Source organism: Ambystoma mexicanum, chromosome 13 (genome assembly GCF_040938575.1).
Source record: "Ambystoma mexicanum isolate Mex_15411 chromosome 13, UKY_AmexF1_1, whole genome shotgun sequence".
NCBI lineage: Eukaryota > Metazoa > Chordata > Amphibia > Caudata > Ambystomatidae > Ambystoma > Ambystoma mexicanum.
In genome coordinates this window covers 601,819,210-601,841,595 of record NC_090938.1, presented here as the reverse complement: position 1 = coordinate 601,841,595, position 22,386 = coordinate 601,819,210, and the positions used below count along the sequence as shown (strand labels likewise).

The 22,386-nt window shown below is 46.3% G+C and overlaps 1 protein-coding gene across 8 annotated transcripts in view; it reads left to right on the top strand.

Moving 5' to 3' along the window:
• ATP6V0A1 (ATPase H+ transporting V0 subunit a1) overlaps positions 1–22,386 on the top strand; it is a 359,698-nt gene that overhangs the window by 154,470 nt on the left and 182,842 nt on the right. For all 8 annotated transcript variants that reach the window (XM_069634445.1, XM_069634444.1, XM_069634440.1 and 5 more), the window contains exons 9-11: positions 6,685–6,778; positions 9,294–9,506; positions 19,923–20,073. In XM_069634445.1, the coding sequence (XP_069490546.1) occupies positions 6,685–6,778; positions 9,294–9,506; positions 19,923–20,073 (458 nt within the window). The remainder of the gene's footprint in view (positions 1–6,684; positions 6,779–9,293; positions 9,507–19,922; positions 20,074–22,386) is intronic.

The window sequence follows — 22,386 nt, the reverse complement described above, 5'->3', positions numbered from 1 at the left end:
ATGTCTATTCAATTAAAAAGTCATACCTGCGAACCAAATGTGGTTCAATATCCAATTTGGACTTCAGGTGAATCTCCAAAGTCCTGGAGTACAGCGCTAAATTCAATTTCGCAGTCCCGTAGAACTCCGCCTAATATGCTAGGTTCCAAGGGAAAATTTAACAGCCCCTACAGTGCAGACGGGAAGAAAGGGAGAGAAAAAGAAAGGAAAAGAAAAAAGGAAGAAAGAAAAACAAAACAGGACCAGCCCAATTAATGTATGCACTTCAAATACGAATCTGAATCCAAATAGCCACTCATATAGGTAGTCAAAATTCAAAAACGAGCCAAAGGGCTCAAGGTAGTACCTTCCACTACGGGCCTTTTGTAACATCGGCTTACATCCGTCGTAGAAAATGGCCAGCCGCCTCCGTTTCAGGTCTTCCTTTTTTGTACGTCACCATCCTCGTGTAAACACAACGCTCCCGCATTCGAGTGAGGTAGTAACACAAACAACGGACTACTGGTGAGGGAGGCTACCTTAAGCAGGATCTTGTCCGAGGTGGTGAGCCAGTTGTGGGTTCTCCTGATATTCGAGATGTGTTCTCTTTTAGGGAAGCTAAGCGCTGCTCTCAGAGCATTGTTCTGTAGGATCTGGATTTTATTGGTAACCTGTTTGTTAGCACCTACATAGAGGGAGTTACAGTAGTCCAGTTTTGATAGTATGAGGGCTCTGGCTAGTGTAATGCAGCTTTGGGTGGAGAGGAAGGGTTTGGTTGAGCGTATAAGCTTGCATGTGTAGGCTGTGGTGGAGGCCAGGGAGCTGACCTGTTTATGGAAGGAAAGGGTGGAATCGAGGTAGATGCCGAGGGTTTTCACTTCCTTAGCTACCTTTATAGAGTTGCCGTCTATGGTAAGGCTAGAGTAGTTGAGGTCCAATTTGTTTAGGTACGTGGCTGATCCCAGGATGATGAGTTCGGTCTTGTCATCATTCAGGCATAGACTGTGGGAGGCCATCCATGCCTGGATGATGAGGTACACCTTGTTCACCAAGGCCAAATCCATGTTGTAATCTCCCGTCAGCGGGATGAGGATCTGGGTATCATCTGCATAGTTAGTGTAGGTGATACCCAGACCGTCAAGATCATCAAACAGGGGCTTAGTGAACACGTTGTACAGTGTGGGGGAGACGCATTACCCCTGAGGGACCCCACATGTGATGGGGATGGGGTCAGCGAAGGCCGTGGTGGAAAAGACTTGCATGGATCCATTTCTCAGGAAGGATTTGATCCAGCCAATAGCTTCTTGGGAGAAGTGGGCAGCCAAGTCTAGGTGGTTACACAGTATTTTGTGATCAACAAGATCAAAAGCTGCCGAGAGGTCTAAGAGGAGCAATAAGGCAGTTTTCCAATTATCTCTGAGTGTCGATTTTGGGCCTTGAGGTCAATGAGTGCGGTTTTTGTGCCGTGTTGGGGTCTAAATCCTGATTGCCGGGCTCCTAGGAGGTGGTTTTGTTCAAGAAATTTTTGAATTTGTAGATAGGCTGTCTCGTCAAGGATTTTTAGTAGGAAGGGGACGGTGGTGCTGGGTCTGTAGTTGGTGGGTACGGCTGGGTCGAGTGAGGGTTTTTTTAGTAGGGGGGAGGACCCAAGATTATTTGAGGTTGTTGGGGATGGTGCCTGAGGAGAAGGAGGCGTTGATGAGTTTGGTAATGAACGGCGATAGGTCTCTGGCTGCGTCTTTGATGATTTGAGGTGGGCATAGGTCGCCTTGGCAGTTAGAGGGTTTGAGGCTGAGTATAATTTTTTCCACTTCTAGTGTGGAAACTTTGGAGAAGCTGAAGCGAGTGAGGGGGCTGGGGGGAGGGTGTTGAAGGCCGGAGCGTGTGGGGGTGTTGTGTTTGGAGTTGGATAAGGTCTCTTTCTTATTGTTAATTTTGATTTGGAGGCCTGCAACTTTGTTGGATAGGGTATTTTGGATGCTGGTGCACCATTGTTTGTCTTTCTTACAGGTGTCTGGGGCCGGGATGGGTGTCTCTAGCTCTTTTAATATGGTGAACAATTCTTTAGTGCTGGATTTGGCCTGCAGTATTCTCAGGTTGTAAGATCTTGTTTGGCTAGAAGGATTTCTTTTTTGTATGTGGAAACTATTTTGTTGAGGATCAACTTGTTGCTGTCTGTTGGAGTTTATCTCCAAATTTGTTCCTTTTTGCGTTTCTCTAATCTAAGGGCTTTTAGGTGGGCCGTGAACCAGGTATTCAAACGTTTTATTGGCTTGGGTTTTCTCAGCTTTAGTGGTGCGATGGCATGTAAGGCTAGGCGCATGCTGTTGTAGCTTTCAACAAGGTGGTGGGGGTTAGAGTTGGCTGGGAGTTAGTTCAATGTAGGTAGAATGAGAGGGATGAGTTTTTCAGCAGTTATATTTTTCTTGCTTCTAGTCGGGATGGCTGTGGCTAGGGGGTTGTTAGCGATTGGGCTGGATGCTTCAAGTGTGAAGGAGAGAAGGTGGTGGTCTGACCAAGGTTGCGGGGTGATGGCAGTGATGGAAATCACGCAATTGTGGTCTGCTATCCAGCCAAGGGTTCTCCCTTTGTTATGAGTGGGGGTAGACACTCTTTGGGTGAAACCTAGTTCTGACAGTGAGTTGTTAATGGCGGATGCTTGGGTGTCTTTAGAGTCATTATAGCCAAGATTAAAGTCTCCTAAGAGAAGGCATTGGGAGGTGTTTTTTAGGTTGTTAGAGAGGATGGAGTTGAGGTCTTCTTCGAAGGAGCCTAGGGGTCCCAGAGGTCTGTGTAGTAGGTAGATGGTGATGGTTTGGAAGTTAGTGGTGGGGAGTTTGGCTGTGAGAAGTTCACATGATGAGTAGTGATCAGTGGTGTTGGGTTTAAGATTAAGGTGGGTTTTGGCGATTATGGCAAGGCCACTGCCTCTGGAATCTGTTCTGTCTGCTCGGAGGATAGAGAAATTCTCAGGGATGGCTAGCGCAAGGGATGGGCCAGCTGCTGCATGGAGCCAGGTCTCAGAGATGGCTAAGAAGTCTAGTTCTTCCGTTAGGATGAGGTCTGCTATATGTGTCGCGTGGGCTACTACAGATCTTGCATTGATTATGGCACCTCTTATAGGTGTTGTGGCAGGTTTGCTAGTAGTAGGTGTGGAGGTTGATGATTGAGACTTGGATTTGTTCATATTGTTAGTTTGGGTGGGCTTAGATAGGTCTGTGCCGTTGTTGGAGGGGGTAGCCATGATGTAAGGCTGGGGCCAATTAGATCGATTGGTATGGGTAATCTCCCTAGCTCTGGCCTCATATATTTTAGGGAGTATGGCGCGTGGTTTGGAGTTTCTAGCAGAGAGGTTGCATGGTGTAGAGGGGTACATGGTGAGGGGTGAGGTGGTAACCATGCTCGTATGGCCCGGGGGGCGGCTGAGATGGCTAGATGCGTGGATAAGGTGGAGGATGACTCTCAGCAGTACTGTGTATATACCCGATAGGCACATTTTGGTGGAGGGAGGTGAGAAAAAATTCAGGTAGATAGCTGAAACACGCTAAATTGCATTGGCTAAGTGGGGCAGAGGTTCACCTAAATTCAAAAATCAGGTAGATAGCTGAAACACGCTTTTAAACGCATAATGTGTATTTTAAAGGCATAATCTCTCTTTCTCTCTTTCTCTTTCTCTCTCTCTCTCTTTCTCTGCCTATCTTTCACTCTCCTGCTCTTTCTGTCTCTCAATCTCCCTTACACTCTTATCCTCAAACCTCCTCTTAATCTGTCTCTCCTTGTCCTGTTCCTTTTCCTTCTCCAAGTTTTGCCTTGCTCCTCTCTTCTCCAACCCGTCCCTTATGCCTCCCTCTCCTTTCTCTGCTTCCCCCTCTCCAGTTGCTGCCTCCTCTCTTTGCACAATTCACGATCATGGAACCCTGTTGTAACTCCCTCAATGCTGTGTTGCCGCTGCCCTCTTTTATAGCGGGATGCTAACCCTTATTCCTTCTAAGTCTTTGGTGATGGTGTGCCTGTTCCCTGGTTAACTTGGGTTTACGATAGGCTATATTCAGTATGCCTGCTCCTCCTGTGGCACAGCCGGCTGAGAGCATAAAGGGCCCCGCCTCCATATTGAAATCATTCATCACTGTCGCAGCAGCCGTTTGACCCTGCATGGCTGCAGAATGCTCTTTGGGGTCAGCTTCAGTCTCCTTGCAAGCCTCCTCCGCTTTTCATGGCTCATGAACAGGGGCTTTGTGGGTACTTAAGGGAGCGGTCCTGCGATTCACTAGCAAAATGCTTCCTTTAAACCTGTAAGCCAACATAGTCTGTCTGCAGCTTGTGTACTAGTTCTTGTACCACCATTCCGCCTCATAATTTGACTCTTGCTGAAAGGGTCACAGGGTTAGTGGGGTGACTTTACTGAGAAGGATGGGGAAATGGGAGCCACTCTGGAGGAAGCTCATTGTACCACCTCTAGGTACCCATTGTTTATCAGGTGGCTCCACCTCACCCCAGAGTTTATATAGAGGTTGCTTCCCCTGTCTGATGTATGGGAGAATGTTAAATTGGTTAATCGAAAGATCCAGATGAAACCTTGCAGGTTCTGTTAGGAAAGATTTTCCATTAGGTGCAGTTTTCGCTCCGTTTATGGACCCCCCCCAAACATTTTGCTTTTGTTTGGCTTACCAAACCTGACTTTTTCCAGTGGAGCACAACCTTCAGCTGCACTCCTCCTGGGCTTTCGCTCATGTGTTATGGGGAAACCGACAGCGCTAGCCTCTCCGTCTTAGATGATGAGGAGGAGGAGGACTTTTTATGTGATGAGGAGGATCCATCCTGTTTCCTCTTATGCTTGTCCTCAGAGCGCATTTCAGCTGGCCGCACCTTCTTCGATGGAGGTTCCGACTTACTCCTGGAGGCCGTGGAGCCAACTTCCGAAGCCAGGTAGGCTCCTGCTCCGTCATTAAGCCAGTCGACCAGCCTTCTTTTTCGGTCCTTAAGGGTTTTTTGGGAGAAACCCTGACAAATTGCACATGTATCCGCCGAGTGGTGCGGGTGGAGACAGTAGATACAGTCCATGTGGCCATCACCTTCATAAACCTTTTTGAGGCCACAGGTTGCACACGGGCGAAATAACACTTTTCCAGACATAATTCTCCAGAATTTGAACTTCGCCGAAGCGAAACAGACAAAAACAACCTAGTTTTCACTAGTAGTAAAACACGAGGATCCCACTACTTTGAAAGACGGTTGAAATCTGAGGGAGCGCGGGGGCGGGGCCTGTATTTATATCATGACGCCCTGACGCCGCAGGCACGCATGATACAAAACGAGGTGGATAGGACGCATAAGCGTCGAAAAAGTTTTCCTACGGGAAAGGGTCTATATAATGTACCGGGGATTCCCAGCCTGACGACGGGGAATATTCTAAGCATGTGAATCCATGAAAGATACCAATGCTGGAGAAATGGAGTTACAGGTAAGAAACTATTCCCTTTTGATGTATATCTGTCTAAGAGTAATCTGTGGCGTATTACTGTGTGTGCTCATTGTGGGGTTCTGATCACTCGCACCCATCCTGAGACTTAGTCTTGACCGCCTGCCAAGCTACCGTAGATTGATCTGGTTTGTCCAGACGGTTCCCCCCCACTAAATTAGGGTGGCCTCCTAAACTTCTGCCCACCAGGTTTGCATTTCGAAATCCATCTTAACATATTCCACCAAATGTGTCTCCGTTTTCAGTGCGTTTAGTAAAGCCAGCTCCTCTGCTTGCAGATCAAATATGGGACAGGCACTGTGAATTTTTAATGACCCTTAAAAACTGCTTTACGTCAATGATTTTGGACAATTTGGCAATGTAAAAGATAAACCAAGTAGTCATGAAAGCAGTGCCTTTTGGTTTTCTAATGTTGATAGTGAAAGTTTTGAATAAGAAGGTGAACCTCTTTTTTACCTTGTGGGTGCTGAGCATCTGGGACGACGACAAACTATCTGTTGCAAGTCCAAAGTCTGGTTCAAAGCCTCCAGCCTGTTCAGTCAAGATTCTCTGCTACTCACTTGCTCTGCATGTTGATAAATATGGCAGTAATGGATAGCAATGATCTACTACAAGTAAAAATTGTACTAGTAATGACCATCCTACTAAGAATAATATTTGTAATAAACCATATCCTAGTATGAGAAATGGCAATAGTAATGTCACTAATGCTGTAACTCCTAGTTCAAATAACAGAATAGTTTGAGTAGTATTCCATGTCACTTCTAATATTGATAATGCTGAATACTAATACATGTACCATAATGAGAACTATAGCTAGTATTACTGCTAACTATACCAATTTTACTTTTATCCTTGCAATTTAAGCAGTAGATCACGATAATACCGATAATATAATGGCTACTGCTATTTTTTTATTGATATTTCTATTCTAGCAAATAAACTATCGATATAACTAATCATAAAAACATTGCGTCAATTCTGCTGCTTCCAGTAATACTAATGATCATATTAATGTTACTACTGCTACTATTTACATACTAGTGCCCCGGCCATTGATGCTTTTCATGTTAATAATGCTAATAATACAGCAAGTAACCCTGCTACTATTGTTTTATGTTTACCTGGGTGTAAATATTATTTTTAAGATCCAACAAACAATTTCCAGCTCTGCTGTACAGCTCTTTCATGTGTGCAATTGTAACGAGTTTGATTATCCATTGCAGATTCCGTGCCTCTCTCTACCCCTGCCCTGAGACGCCACAAGAACGGAAGGAGATGGCTGCCGGAGTTAACATTCGTATTGAGGACCTTCAGATGGTATGGATTGCTCAACTCTGACTTTGTATGATATAATTTACTGCAAGGTTCGACCCTCAGCTGAAATCCTAGGTTTGACATAGTTGCTACAGTGCGCCTGTTTCTTGGAGAAACCTAATCGGAACTCAAAATAAATATTTGGAGTATTTCAGGAGACTTTGTAGATATTCCATCCTTTGACTTGAGGGACCTTACGCTTAGATAATAGAAGTGCATTGAGCATAACGAAACACCAAGCCCTGTTCAGACGTGATCTGTCATAGCATACCGTCACCCTCTGGACCGCTTACTTGTCCTATTGCACCAAAGGCTGTTCTCCACAATGACTTTATTCAGAAGGCCAGGTATAAGTTGTGACCTTTTTGATGCAATAGGTGTGTTTTTTGGGGTTTGGAAAATTAAAGAAATCTGATCTTAAAGAGCTGGTTTAGAATGCATCCTTTTGAGAAACCCGGCAATATTCTCCCACCTTCTCCCTCTGGATCTTTCATTTAGGTGGCCTGGGAAGGGCAATTGCTTTTCGATCCCGACCCTGGGAGTGGACAAGCGAGGGAGGATCGCCTGAGTGGAGAGTCATGAGGGATTGGGAGTAGGATACCCAAGGGCAAGACACAGTATTCCCCCAGTCCCACAAATAACCCAACCAACTCTCCCTCAGCTTTTATGGGGTATCTTCAATCTCACCCCATTTCCCCCTGCCTATTTCCAGCAAATACTGAGACGAGGAGGAGGCAACTAAGATCAGTAAAGATTACCCACAGGAATAACATGGGGAAGAGAAGGGAACCCTACCATAGAAAGAACTCAAGTTGTCCCACTAATAATCTGGCAGGGTCGGGCATTTAATAATGTCCGCTCACACCTGACTCCAATTGACTGGTTTTGTGACTATAAAAGGTGTGGTCTTGCACAGATGAATGAGTGAGCTGGGGAGGGGACCAGAGAAGCCAAGAAGCTGGGAGCTTCAGAAAGAAGGATTCTGAGGAAAGCAGTGTGCCGTGACGCTGCCCCAGTGTTTGAGAGGGCTGCAGCGTGGCTAGAGAGCTGTGTCTCCTAAGAGCTTGAGCGAGGCAGCTGGTACCCTGCTGCCAGTGTCTGTGCAATTGCTTGTTCCCTTTGGCCATGTGCCGGGCCCAGAGGTGTCTGAGGGGCAGGTGGTGAGATCCTGACCTCGGCCCAAAGCATTGAGCAGAGACCACTCACCAGCGCTACACTACATGCGAGTTTCGCGTGAGATGGAGAGAAACGCGGGAGCAGCTGGCTGGAGCGGGAAAGGGAGAAAATCAAGATTTGTAAAGAGGCATTGAGTGGAAAGCTAGAAAGCCAGTTTAAAGAAACAGTAAGGAAGAAGGAAAGAGGAAAGAAGGAGGAAGCGTGCTAGGTGCACAGAAGGAAGAAGGGAGAAAAAGGCACATTAGCAGCGCATAAGTAAATGTGAAGTCTAGAGTAAAAGAAAAGGGTGCGAGCAACTTGGAAAGAAGGAAACAAGTGCAGGTGTACACGGAAGAGTGAAAGAAGGGTGCAAGAGGCACAATGGGGAAAGGACAGGTGCAAGGGGATCGTGCAAGAGGCACAACCGAGAGAAAGGGAAAGACCAGTGCAAGTGTGCACGGCAAAGTGAAAGGAATACAAACAGATGAAAGTGGTGCAGGAAGCACCTGAAGATAAAAAGTATAAAAATGTTCATGTATAACCTCCTGTATTGTGGTTTTATCTATTGATGTAATTTTCTTTTTACCGAAACAGCTTATGCCGAATAAAGGTTTTAACAACAAAAAGTATAAAGGAAAGCAAGTGTAAGAAATAAAGAGGGGCAAAGGATCAGAGTGGTTGCCCTTACAAAAAGCTAAGAGCCTGGCGTTTTCGAAAGCCTCTGATTCTATACTATGAAAGGATTGTATGTGGGAGAAACTGCATGTAGGGAAAAGGTACATTCTGACCAGCTGAACTTGTGTTTGAAACTAGAGGGGCCTAAGCTTGGGAAAGGGCACCCTGAGAAGCCTAAAAGCAATTGTCATACATTTTGTTTTGTTGAAAGCTGGAAGGGGCCTGAGCTTTTAAAGGGAACCCTGATAGGCCTACCAAAGAAATCAAAGCGCAGCCTGATAAAACTGACTTTGTGTTTGAAAGCTGGAAGTGTTTTGAGCCTGGGGAAGGGGAACCCCAAGAGGCCCAAACAAGTTGGAGACTTATTGTTTTTTTTAGTGTTGAAAGGATTGATGCGTGAGTATTGACATGTAGCCATTTTCACGATCCACTCTTTTATAAAATCTTACAATTCCTATGTCCCACCCCTTTTCTTCATAACATTGGAATATGATCCTGGGGAAAGGAGACGCCCTAACAGCAGTATGGAGTAAAAGGTGACCATAACTAGTGGTACAGTAGTAGCTATATTGTGTAGCCACTACTACTCTAGTACTGTTGCTCTTTTGGCTAAAGGCAGTTCATGTTGGTTCTTTTGGAGTGTTATCGGTTATACTGGTTTGTTTATCTTTTTTTCCACACTCTTTAGGTGCTCAATCAAACCGAGGACCATCGGCAGCGGGTGCTTCAGGCTGCAGCCAAAAACATCCGTGTCTGGTTCATCAAAGTGAGGAAGATGAAGGCCATATACCATACCCTGAACCTGTGCAACATCGACGTCACGCAAAAGTGTTTGATTGCAGAGGTCTGGTGCCCCGTTACGGACCTCGACTCCATACAGTTTGCTCTCCGTAGAGGCACAGTGAGTACAGCATTTGTACTAGTCGTCATTCCTCCAAGATCCTGGTCCGGGATTGTGGGGCTTAAATCCCCAATGTGGGTACTCTTCACCATGATCAATGGGTCCTTGGCACCAAAGTCTATAGGAAGAGTAGAAAACAAAAATCCAGTAATCCCAAAGAACACTACCAGCAATGACAGTGTGTCAGAGATGGCCACAAATCACACCAACTCCCAAAATATGGTTCAAGAGTTTTAGCAGGGCTGTTGGGGCCTCCCGCTCTTGTCTCAAATGCACCAAACCCTTCCTAACCCAGGTGTCCCAACTCCCCAAGTTAGTCTCGCTGGCTGGCGATGATGTCTAATGACAATATATCTAAATTCCCTCTGGCACGTTAGGTTGGCCCTATACTGTCATTGAGATTCATTATAAAAGGGGTTTACAGTTGTGCTTTTCAGACACTCGAACATGATTCGGCCTCCTTCGTGTCAAGCATTGCAGTTCCTCTCCATGTCCCTTGCCTCCCTATTCCTTCTGCCGCCTCCTATCCCTCCGTCTCCTTCTACTACCTCCCTCTACTTTCTGATGTTATTACTCTTTCTCCTACACTCCCCACTACCACTACTCTCCCCTTTCCACACTACCACTACTCTCCCTTCTCCACACTACTATACATTGTCAGAAAATGGTCTCTAGTTTTCTGCAGCTTATATATTACTCTATATCACTCAGAACACCACTGGGTCAAGGGGAATTGGGACAAAATAACAAATCAGACACTCCCCTCCCTGCTATCTGCAAAAGAAAACAAACAACATCAATCTAATTGGTATTCTCTCCTATATCTGGAGACCTTAGCCTTCTTGGAATATTTTGTTATCCCTTGGGAAATGTGAAAAGCCGACCTCCCAAGAGAGACTTAAAGGTTTTCCTTCTTCTAATCTGCATTCTATTTAACTTTTATGCAGATGAGCAATTTACTGTTTGCTAAAAGATCTTAATTATTAACTATTAAACTAAATGTATCTTCTTTAAACAGCACATATCTTAAAATGTTAGTTGCTCATCTTATCAAGCGTTCAAGCCACGAATAGTCTCACATTAGTCGGTTTCATCCACATTTGTCTTCTTGCTGTCAGACTCAATATTCCATTGAAGGTTAGCCGCTCAATAAAAAATAAAGTTTAAATGGTCCTCTTTTTCTTGCTTAATATGGTAGTTTTAAGCCGAAGGTTCCATTTGCCAGGCGCAGAACAATTGTGTCCCTTAATACGTCCAGAGGATCTAGGACGCGATTCGCAATCCTCGCACCGCAGCATCTTGGTAACGGCTGCTTAACTTTGATGAGATTCAGGAGCACCAGATGAAATGTCCTGAACATGCTATTTAACGTAACGAATGCCCAGAAGTATGGCCTCTTTTGAATATAAAGTCACAAAGCCCGTTTTAGAGCTCACGTGAAAACGGTAACCCCAGAGCTTATATTTTGATGCGTGACAAAGTCCTAAAATATAATCGCAACATTTATATTTCTAGTCATTGCATTGAAATTACTCCAATTGTATTTTCACTATTCCTGTACAACTGTTAGTAACGCCGCGCCCCACCACAGATTCTGGACCTTGTCCCATGAAGCCCTGCTCACAAGATGTATACTGGTTTCTAGTATTTTCTTCAAAGCAACTAATTATTTCAAGAGAGCTTTCTTAAACATGACCATTTCCAAAGTTATCTAAAATGAAAGGCAGTTTAAAACGTACTGTCTTCAATTGGGATATCCTAGTGTCCTGGAGTAATTTAGTCACGGAAAGTCCCTAGAACACTTCTCAGACTCGTACATTTCACCTCACAGCAGGTCTAGCAGTGTGCAGACCTGACGCGCATCCGCCATACTGGTGCTCCCTCTGCCCTACTACTACTGTCTCCTCATCCGTCTTCCACTTCACACTGCTACTACCTCTCCACCCCACCTTTTTCATAGTCACCCTTCTTGCATTATCTTAAACACTTTCCACTGACCCGCTACACTCCAGCCATTACTCAGCTTGCACAGACACTCCCCACACAGTACAAGTTGCTCTCATCAACAAATCCCTTCCCTTTTTTCCAATTCGCCTCCACACTTAAATCTACCATCCTTCGTCCTGCTGGTCAACATCCTCCTATTCAGATCTCACCCGAACAACCCTTCCTGTTTCCTGTTGTCCCTCTTATCTTCCCCATCCTTCTCCCATTGATTACTGGCCTTGACCAATCTGGCCCTTGCTCTGTATCAGGTAGTTGTTAAAACACAGGTTTACTCCTGGCCTTTTCTCTGTCCGTGCCGCCGTGCTGCAACAATGGTGGATCGTGTTGTCTCGGGAGGATAGCTCAGGGGCAACCTGCTCGCCTTGGAAGCAAGAAGGCAAGGAGCAACACAGATTAGATCCCGGGTTCGTGCTTAGAAACCTCTGGGTATTAAGCACGTTATAAATAACCTATCGCAACATATCAATGTGTCCAAGTTTGCTTTACAGATCCTCAGTGCGGTCACCCCCAAGGTAAGTCAAGCTTTGGTAATTAACCATCGCTCTGTGACAAATCCTTGCTGAAGTAAGTTTGATGCAGCAGTTTGGTTGCTGTATGTGCCAGCTCTAGGTAGCAGTGCACTGTGCACGGCAGCCGCCTCAGGGTTCTCATTCGCTGGCTCTCTCCCTCTCTGCAGGCTCTGCTTCTCAGATGACTGTAGACAGGTAGGGTGCTTATGGGTTGCAGTCTTTTGGGTGGTCTCTCGATACTGCTGCAATTTCACTGCTGGTTCTAGGAAAGAAAGGGAAAACTTGTCCAGAATTTTCTTCGAGATATGGGGTGATGCTTGTTAGTACTGAAAATATATATAAGCAGACACTTGGGGAAGGGGCAGCAATTGGAGCCTGCTCAACTGTCACTATCCATCTCTGGGGTAGGACTGGCTCTGTCTTCCACCCTGGCAGGCATTCCACACCAGGTCGCGAGGGGTTCCCATCCCTTTGAGAAGGTCAGATTACTGACCTTGTCAGAAGTGGTACAGCTTTCATTACCAATCTCTACGGCAAACAAATATACTAATATTATCGCTTTTTGAATATTAGATTTTATTGTACTCATTTTGCTGCGTAACGTTAATTGACTGGAGGGGACTGCTTACGTTTGCACTTGAGGCAAACCGGTCCCCTGCGGCAAATTTTCATCATTTGCACTCCACAGTGGAAATGAGAAGTCAAATGAGACGGCAGACATTTCTTTACACCTTTTTTTGCACTCAAAAATGAGCCCCTATATAAATTGTAAACCAAGTATCAGAACTTGGAATTGCACAGGTTCAGTCTCTACAGTCATCTGGGTGGATGTCTCATGAATGTAGTCCTCCACTCACAAATGTGGCCAGCCTGTACTTCTCCAGCTCAGCCCTTCATCCTTCTAAGATTAACAAATTGAGCACAGTTAAATAGGATAATAATACATATTCTTACAGTCTTGCAGCACTTAGAATTGAGAGGAATCTGGTATGAAGTGCTATGTAAAAACACATTATGATGATTTAGGGCCCGATTCATGGAAGTGTTTTATAATGGCGCAATCCCATAAGAAAATATTTAATTAATCAGGCCCTTAATTGATGTGTTAAAGAGGGAGACACCCTGACACTACAACCTGCAGTAGGAGCACTACACTAACCATGAAAATTTATACAGCCTATTACAGCCGTTTACACAGGTTTTCATCCTAGAGCCAAGATGGAGGTTAAAGACGTGAGTATGCAATGTTTCTTCAGAAAACTGTCTTTTTATAGCTTCCTAATTTAAATTCTGTGACTAAAACTGGTGCCTAACACTGAAGACATTTAGTGGGATGACCAAAATGGGCCTGTGCCTCCCCAAGGTAGTGGATGATGGGCCCTGGGGTGTTGTGGGTAGGATCCACTGGTTACCAATACTTTGTCCCGCCATACTGCAAAGGAGTGTTACATGAGGCCAGTTAAGGAGACTGTCCTCTTAAGGATGACCTTTCCTAAATCTGAGGATCTGAAACCATATGGAACTCCTAAAATAAGACTCTCCTCATGCCCACAAAGGAACGAACACACAATATATTCCAGCAGTAGGGGAGTTAATAAATCCTGCCCTTTTAAGAGAATAGAACACTGGGAGCACGTGGCAAAGGAAATGAATCTCAGCGTGGGTAACAAACATGCACAAAGACATCTGAGACGCATTCGTTTTTCGGCAGCACTTGCTTAGCACGGACATGCAGACAATAGGGGCACACTGTGTCCTCCTTTTAATATTCTCAAAGTGTGTCCATTACAGACACTGACTCCATGTTCGTTATCTGTAAATCGAGCACTGAGAGCTCCTGCAGGTTAACGACAGCTCAGTTAAAACATGCTTTCACTTGGTTTACCTTTGAGTAAAACCATGGTGGAGCTCTGCCACAGGCTCCCTAATATTTCTGCACTCGGGCGATGTCCTGAGCGGCTCAGGCAGTCCAGCAGAGAATAGAAAAATCCAAAATAACTACTTTTTTCAAAGGCTTTGCCAAACACCAAAGTCCCAAAGCACGTGCAGGTGGACCAATTAAGTACAGCCAATATGTGCACAACACTCATTCCCATCCACTGGTGTAGACCCTATCAGGATGCCCAACCCAAGGGGACGGTTCACATGGCAATTTAAGCCAGGGTCTGTCGGGCAGAGTGGGTGTTTGCGGTAAGAGCTTTTGGTGAGAGTTTGGAAAGTGAGGAAGAGGTTTGGGAGAGGATGTAGACAAGATGGGGAGAAAGTCATCAGAAAGAGGTTGTTTGACTTGAACTTGGGGAGATTTGATTGAGTCAGGAGGAGGTTAGAGATCTGGAGGATGTTTGTTGATAGAAGTGGCAAGCTAGATGGCAGCAAAATAAGGAAGGTATGAGAGTACATGCTTGGGCCATGCCCATGGTAGGAGGATGAACGGGCATGTGTTATCTCGGCAAGGAGAAGGACCAGAGTAGGAATAGCGAGGTGGTGAAGAGGGTTAGGAGTCGGGTTCCAAAGGCAGGGAGGTGACCAAGGCCCTCTTGAAGTCCCAAAGGGAGCCAACCCTTTTGTCTCTGTACTGAAGGTGAAGGATCAACAAGCAGGGGCTCCAAGAAGTTTGCAGGAACCCCTTAAACCTGAGACTGAAAATTCAGGAAGGTGATTAATCCAAAAGAGCACAGAGATGGTCGAGGGAAAAACACTTTAAACTGAAGCTTGCGTGCTAAGACTGATGGGATGAAGGGTGTGCAAAGCTAAACCCTTAAAACCTGAGATTGGGAATGAAGGCACGAGATGGGTCTGACAAACAGAGAAAAGAGTGTGAGAAGCTCTTTAAGCCTGAACTTGTGCTGGCAAGCGGATTGACTGAGGGATCACAGGACACTAGAAGACCATTCATTTTAATTTCCTTAACAAATACAGTCCCCATTTGCTGTTTGGTTCACCATGTACTGTAGTCCCAAAATACAAGAAACTAAGTTTCCATGCATTTCTTTCTTGGACTACTGATTAATCCTTACCACCTCTGTGACAATACCAAAGGATAGATTGGCATAATCGAATGGTCATATTGATTTTAAATGAGGCTCCATCAGAAAAAGCAACCTTCTTTCAAAGATTCTCAAGAATCTTAAACATAGCACCCAGATGGATGCTGATTAGTGTCCTGTATGTCACTTGTCTGAATTAAGCACAATATCATGAACCTACATTTATTTTATTTATTGGTCACTTATTAGGCATTTGTACAGTTAGCAAAAAACTGTTTCAAATCACCCACAGGGCAAACAGGGTAGGGACAGGTGAAGGTAGACGAATTATAAATAGTAATAATGTCAAGGATAAATAATTGCATTAATAGTACAACAAATAATGAGAATAAAGGGAAGGGGAGACAAACCTCCTATGCCTTTTGAGTGTTCAGAATGTGCAAGTGCATGGGGGGGGGCTTCGATTAGTGTTCTATGATGCTCATGGAGAAGTGCTAAGAGGAGAAGAAAGTAAGTGCAACCACCCATGGGTAGGGTGAGCCCAATTAAGTGCAGAAGAAAGACAGCGGCTGGGATGAGAGATGTGGGGGGGGGGTCAAGGCCCTGAGGACACATAAGGGCCCTGTACATCAGTCACACTGCTATAAGATTAGCAGGGAAGAGAGGAGGAGAAGGAAGAGGTAAAGAGAAAGGTCTTCAGGCTTTTTCAGAACTTAAGGATGTCTTGCTCATGATGCAGAGGGAGAAGGAGGCTGTTCCACAGGATGGAGCCAGCTGAGGAAAGTGATCGGCCACTCTGTTCAGGAAAGTGCTTAACATGCAGGGAGTTGGTGCCAGAGTAACAGAGGAGTCTAGAAGGAGAGTATTTGGTCAGGAAGCGTTGAAGATGAAGTGGTCCCCGGCCCCAGATAGCCTTGTGTATGATACAGAGGGATTTGAACTAAATTTGTACTGACACCGGGAGCCAGTGAAGGCTTTGTAGGTCAGGTGAGATGCGGTCCCTGGGCTTGATGCCAAGGAAATGTCCGGCTGTCCTATTCTGGGTTAGCTGGAGCGGTCGCAGGGTGGAGGAAGGAAGATTAAGGAGGAGGCTATTGCAATAGTCTAGCCTGGAGAGAACCAGAGCACGGGTAACATTGAGTCTCCAGTGGAAGGTGATGAAGGGCAGAGTCCTTTTGAGAAGGAAGAGCTAAAAGTGGGACTTCTTGACAAATGTATATGAGGGATGAAAAAAAAGGGAGGAGTCGATGATGACTCTGAGATGGCTAGCTACAGTGGAGGGGGCAACGAGGTCTATGGACGGGGCAAGGAGGTCTATGGACGGGACAAGGTAATCTATGGAGGAAGGCAAGAGTGCAGGGAAGAGGTTTGGTGCAGGGTACCGAATAGGGAGAATCTCTGTTGTGCTGGCATTGAGACAGAGGTCAATGGCAGTGCACCAGGCCTGGATGGCAGAGGGGTATCGTCAGCGTAGCACTGGAAGTTGGAGGAGAAGGCTGAAATGAGTCGTGACTGCAGAGAAAGGTATATGTTAAAGAGCTTGGGTGAAAGAATGGAGTCCTGGGGGACGCCACGGGTAGTGGTGGAGGATGGGGAGAAGGGGCAAGAATGGTTTGGAAGAACAGTCATTTAGGAAGGAAGTAAGCCAGTCCCATGCCCACTACAAGATGCCATGGGTGTCATGGAGCCTTTTTATGAGGATGGAATGATTCACTGTGTCAAATGCAGAAGAGAGATGAAGGAGGATAAGGACAGCAGGGGAGTTGCAGTCAAGAGATGCGAATAGTTCACGGGTGTTCAGAAGAGCAGTTTCTGTGCCTCTGGATGCTGGGAACCCAGACTTGTGGTCATATAGACCGCCAACAAGTTTGGTATGAGAGTTGGGGGGAGGGTCAGCTTCTCAAGCAGTTTTCCCAGGAAGGGGGTGATGGAAATGGGGCTGTAGTTGGCTGGGCAGGAAGGATCTGCAGAGGGTTCTTTAAGGAGAGGGTGCACAAAGGAGTGCTTGCGGGAAGATGGAAAAGAACAAGTGGCAAAAGAGTGGTTCCAGAGAACAGCCAGAGCAGGGGCGAGAGAGGCAATATTTTCCTTGATGGTTCTGGGGGGAACAATGATCAACCTGTTTGGACGAGACCTTCATGGTGACTTCTTCAGGGAAGACTGGTGAAGGAGCGGAAGGAGGATGGAGGAGGGTGAATGGTAGGGGGGGCAAAGGCGGCTGGTTGGATTCGGAAAGTGTGTGACAAGGCTGTTCAGTATGTCCTGTGTTTTGGAAGTGAAGGGTGAGTGAATTGCAGAGAGCCTGGGAAGGAGTTGGGGCAGAAGATGCTAGGGACGGGTTGTCAAGTTCCCTGCAGATTTTGAACAGTTCATCAATGTTGCTGGATGCATTGGACACTCGTGCCTGAATGTGGGCTCTTTTTTTGGCATGGCTGGAGAGTTTGTAGTGTCTCTGGATCAGGCGGCAGGCCAGTTTCTCAAAGGGTGAGCCTGAAGTGTGCCACTTCCGTTCAGCAGCCCAGCAATTACGCTTCTGGTCTGCAGGATCAGAGTCATACCAGGTGTTACATTTGGAGGCAGGTTTCAGGCGGATCCTCATGACTGGGGCAAGGATGTTGGTGATGGACAGCTAGAGGTTGCTGAGGGCAGAATCAGTGGAAACGTCTGTTGGGTGGGCAAGGGGGAATGAAGGTGGAAGAGATGGCGGCATCTGGCACTTGTTTCATCAGATGTTTGTGAACGAGGTTGGCAGATCTTTGAGGGGTTGTCACAGTGCCATAGGGACCCAAATGGGAGGTCAGGAGAGAGTGGTCAGACCAGGAAAGAGGGGTGACCAGGGGAGAAGAGAGAGTGAGGTTGTAGTGGATTATGGCATCTACCGGGTGTCCAGCAGAATGGGTTGGGCCAGAGGGAAGAATGGAGAGGGGTAGGGAGGAGCAGAGGGGTCAGTGAAGAGGGTGGTTGCTGTGCAAGGTGAGTCTAGGTGGATGTTGAAGTCACAGAATAGTAGCAGGTTGGAGGTGGTAGAGAGTAGGGAGGAACAGAAGTCCACCCACTCAGATAGGAACAGAGAAGAATTGCTAGGGGCCGGATAGATGGTAGCAAGGGTCAAGGTGGAGGAAGGAGAGACAACCAATTTGCACACGAGACTCTCAAAGGACGAATAGTGCTGAGTGGGAAGGATGGTAGAAGGAATCCACTCAGGGAAAATTAAGGCAACTCTGCCGCCAGCACGGTGGGCTCGAGGTTTAGAGGTGATCCTATAGCCGTCCGGGAGGAGTGAGTCAAAGGAAGTAACTGAGCTGGCGTTGAACTAGGTTTCTGTGAGTGCACATATGTCCTGGTCAGTGTTTTAAAGAAGAAGGCAGATGTTCGCAGATTGTTTCATGGCTGAGCGTGAGTTGAAGGTTGCCAGATGACGATCACTGCCGTTTGAAGGTTTTTTGAGGCGTAGTGTCGTGACGTGGGGAATCCATCTGGAGAGGTGGAGTACAGCGGTAGAAGAGGCAGGGACAGGGACAGGGACAGGGAAAGGAAGGAAGTTGGTGCGAGAAGGCAGGAACTTGTTAAATAGTAGCAGGTTGGCCTGAGGGCCTTGCACCAGGACTGTGCCTGTGATGTAAACATTGATACAGCAGCAAGAAGAGAAGAAGCCCGCAGGGAGGACTTCCCACTTGGTGCTGCCATTAATGGAAGTTGAAGAATAAGGTGGGAGAGTGGCAGTGAGATGAGCACTGACATAGGCGTCTGCAACTGGGAGGCCTGGGTTAGCAGCACGGATGTCCTTTACTTTATTTTTTTTAATGCTTTTTCTGTCCAGATTGAGTGACTGAGAGGGAGGGAGGGAGGGAGGGAGGGAGGGAGGGAGGGAGGAGAGGTGATGGTATAGCAGTTGGAGAAGATTGGGGAGATGGAGAGTGCCATCTCTGAGCAAGGGAGGACTAGAGAGGCAGAGAGAAAGTGAGGGGTGAGCTGGGGGTGAGTATGATGCAAAGCACAGTTCTGAACCTGATCCACTTGGCACCGTAGGCCGAATGGGTATTAGATGTAAGATCAAAAAAGTAGGATGGGAGCACAGTTAAAAGTGAATTTCACACAAACGGGCAGTTTCCGTGCAGGGAGGAGGCACAGCTAAAACGATTTTCACACAGGCCGTTTACAATGCAGGAAGGAGGCACAGTTAAAAGCGAATGGTTTTATTTGAATTTGCTCATGACACGTTTCTGGAATAAATTCTCCAGATGCAGCAGCAAATTAACTGTCGTGTGGATTTTCATTTTTACGTTCTACTTTGTGTTTAAAAAAGTCTCTGAAAGCTGTATATTTTTGCAAGCAACTTTCTTCCCATTCTGGAACTCGAGCAGTCGTAGAAATAGTCGGTCAGTTCGACATTGGACTGTTTTTCCTGTTTACTACCCGCTTATTGTATGTCCTCCTGTCAATATATTTAGTTGTAGTCCTTTTTTATCATTCAACCTACTTTGGACCTAAGGATCATCTTCATCAAGTCCTTGCATTCTCTTCCAACTGCGCTTCGCAATCTGGGTTTTGTAGTTTTTTTCCCCTGCAAAGATGGGTCTAAATGTTCTAGCATGCAGAGTGCCATTTGCTTTAAAATCAGGAATGCCTGAAGGCAGCCCTCCTGCCATCGGCCCATTGCCATTTATGGAAACCTTGAAATAGTTGCAGACACCAAAATGGGTATGCAGTATTTTCTTTCATGTGACTGAATCTATGGTACTTATCAAGGACTTGTTAGTATTTTAGGCTCACCATTAATGCACTGGAAGTCTTGTAGTTTTGGTCACCTGGTGAAAGACGTGTGCTCTAGAGCAAACATGGCCTCGGCCTTGAACATGGACTCTTTGATTTGAAACCTGTTTTTATTTTTTTTTTTTTTTTTCTCCAACAAGGACCATAGTGGTTCCACGGTACCATCCATTCTAAATAGGATGCAAACCAACCAGACGCCACCCACGTACAACAAAACCAACAAATTCACATCTGGCTTTCAGAGTCTGGTGGACGCCTATGGTATCGGCACATACAGAGAGATCAACCCAGGTGCGTAAATCTAAGATGCCTCCCGAAGTAGTAATAAAGGTAAGGCTTGATTTTCAGTGAAAGAATTGTATGTGTGGAGATGACACTAAAACGCCATATTTACTACTTTTTGTCATTTTTGGCCATTGAGGGAGGTGCCCGGTTTGCAAGTGCCCTTTATAATAAAGCTGTCTAACCCAGTTTTCTGGTTGTTTTCAACCAGAAATATTCCTGCTGAAAGCAGAGCCCGAATCTTGCAAACGGCTGCTATTCCCTCCCTTCCCATTTCATGATGTAATCCAAGGAGCCAGTCCCGCTGCAGCATGTCTCTTCGCGCAGCTGTAAACGGGCTGCGATTGGGATTCACGGTCCAGTTTATAAATCGTGCGTTTCAAATCATTAGCTCAGCAACCTGGACTCTTGGTCTCAATGGCCTTGCTCCTTAGCACCTGGTGGCTGTATCCGTCTACTCGCCGTGTCGGTCTGTCCTCCTCCCCTCTTCTGCACCCCATGAATCCCCTGTGACTCCTCTCGTTCCCCACCCGCCCAGTTGCATGGGAAGCTGCGGTCCATAGCAATGAAAGCTAGCCCGAGAGTGGTTCTCTTCACAGATCAGTTTAGACTGCGCACAGTGCCAAAGAGGCAACTCCCACTGCTCCTACCCCCCCCCCCCCCCCCCCGATCCTTACCTAGCCTCACCATTCCCTCCAGGTAATAATATCCCGTTGTTCATTTGTACAGTACTACTCAATAGTTTGCAGCACTTGCCTCCTCGCCCCCAGGTTGCATACCTCTGCAAGTCGTCTGTTATTTATCGTGTGTGCTTGGCCGATGTTCTCCTTTGTTCATATCCTCATCATGAACTGGCTCATCACTGGTTCTCCTCTTGTCCAGGCACACTTCCGTGGAAAGCCTCTGTCATCTGTTCATGTGTAATTGTAAGTCGTTTTTCATCGAAATGGACTCCTTGTTCTCCAAGTACATACACATCTAATAGAAATGTATGTATATGGTTGAAAAAACCTATTTAACAGCATTCGAACCGCTTGCCTGCTAAATGTGCTTCTATGGACAAGTCTGGCTAACTGGTGTTTACCTTCATTAGAACACGAGTGGGGACAGGGCATTATCATGCAGTGGGCTTCAAGCATCATTTTACCAGTTTTTTTTCCTGTTTGAAAACTTAGTGGGAAAACCAGAGTGAAGGGATTGTTTTTTACTAAAACGTGCTTGTTGCACCCACCAGTGTCTGGCTCCCCGGCCCCCAACGTATCTCCTCATGAAGACGCTCTTTAATAAAATAGTGGTTTACATTAACATGATAGTAGAGGGGCGGGCGGATAGATTCGTTGTGAGAGCACCTATTTATCTAGCTCGTTTACCTAGCACAGAGTTCAATTCCCACCCCGGGTCAACTCAGCCCTTCGAGGTGGATAAAATGAGTAGCAATTTCATTGGGTAATAACAATTGTGCCTACCTAAAGCACTTAGAAGTCTACTGCAGGACATGGCTCGCTATACAAATTTAAAGGCTTACGAGCCTTTACATTGTAACCAATCTCTTTAGCATAACCTGGGCATTTGTCCATTAGCTCAGCCGTTTGTATCCAACATTACTCATTTTGTCAGCCCCTTTCGTTTCCCCTCCAGTAAGGTGCTGCATGAGACATTTCCTTTGGTTTGGCATAACAAGGCCGCAGATTTATTTTTACATATACATAACCACTGCAAACAGGTATTAAAAATTAGTTCCAAAAGGTGTGGCGACTGCTCCTCGTCCTGCTTCCCCCTTTACCTCCATATTGATTGCAGGCACAACTCCCCCAAGGCCTTCGAGTCTGAGAAACCGCCTGCCCCTGCAGGTCTTTGCGGACTGGGGGAGCGCCGTTTGTTGGGGGGGAAGTTGAGCCCCAATTGCTACCGCCAGACACCCCGCCGTTTAGGCTCCCAGGAGGCGCTGGCTAGAATGGGCGAAGCCCCTTCCGGTTTAGCAATGGCTCATTCGGAGTCTTTGTCTTATCATAGGTTGCCACAACCCGCCACGCCAAAGGTGGGTTACCGCCCACCGTGGCTCCCCTTTTCCTAGTTTGTAGCTCTAGAAGTTTTGTGTACACCTTGCTGCCCGGTGCCAGTCCTTCTATCCTTCTTTGACCAGGGATGTCACCTTTGCCAGTTGTGCCTGATCCTGCGGTACCTCAGTCCCACCCCACATTTCCATCCTCCTTGACCAGCTCTCGCTCCACCGGCTCCTGGTTCTACCACTGCTTTGAAGCCAACTGCCTCCTTCTCTTCCAACCTTCTCTTTACTAGGCACAACTCTCCCAACACTCCGTG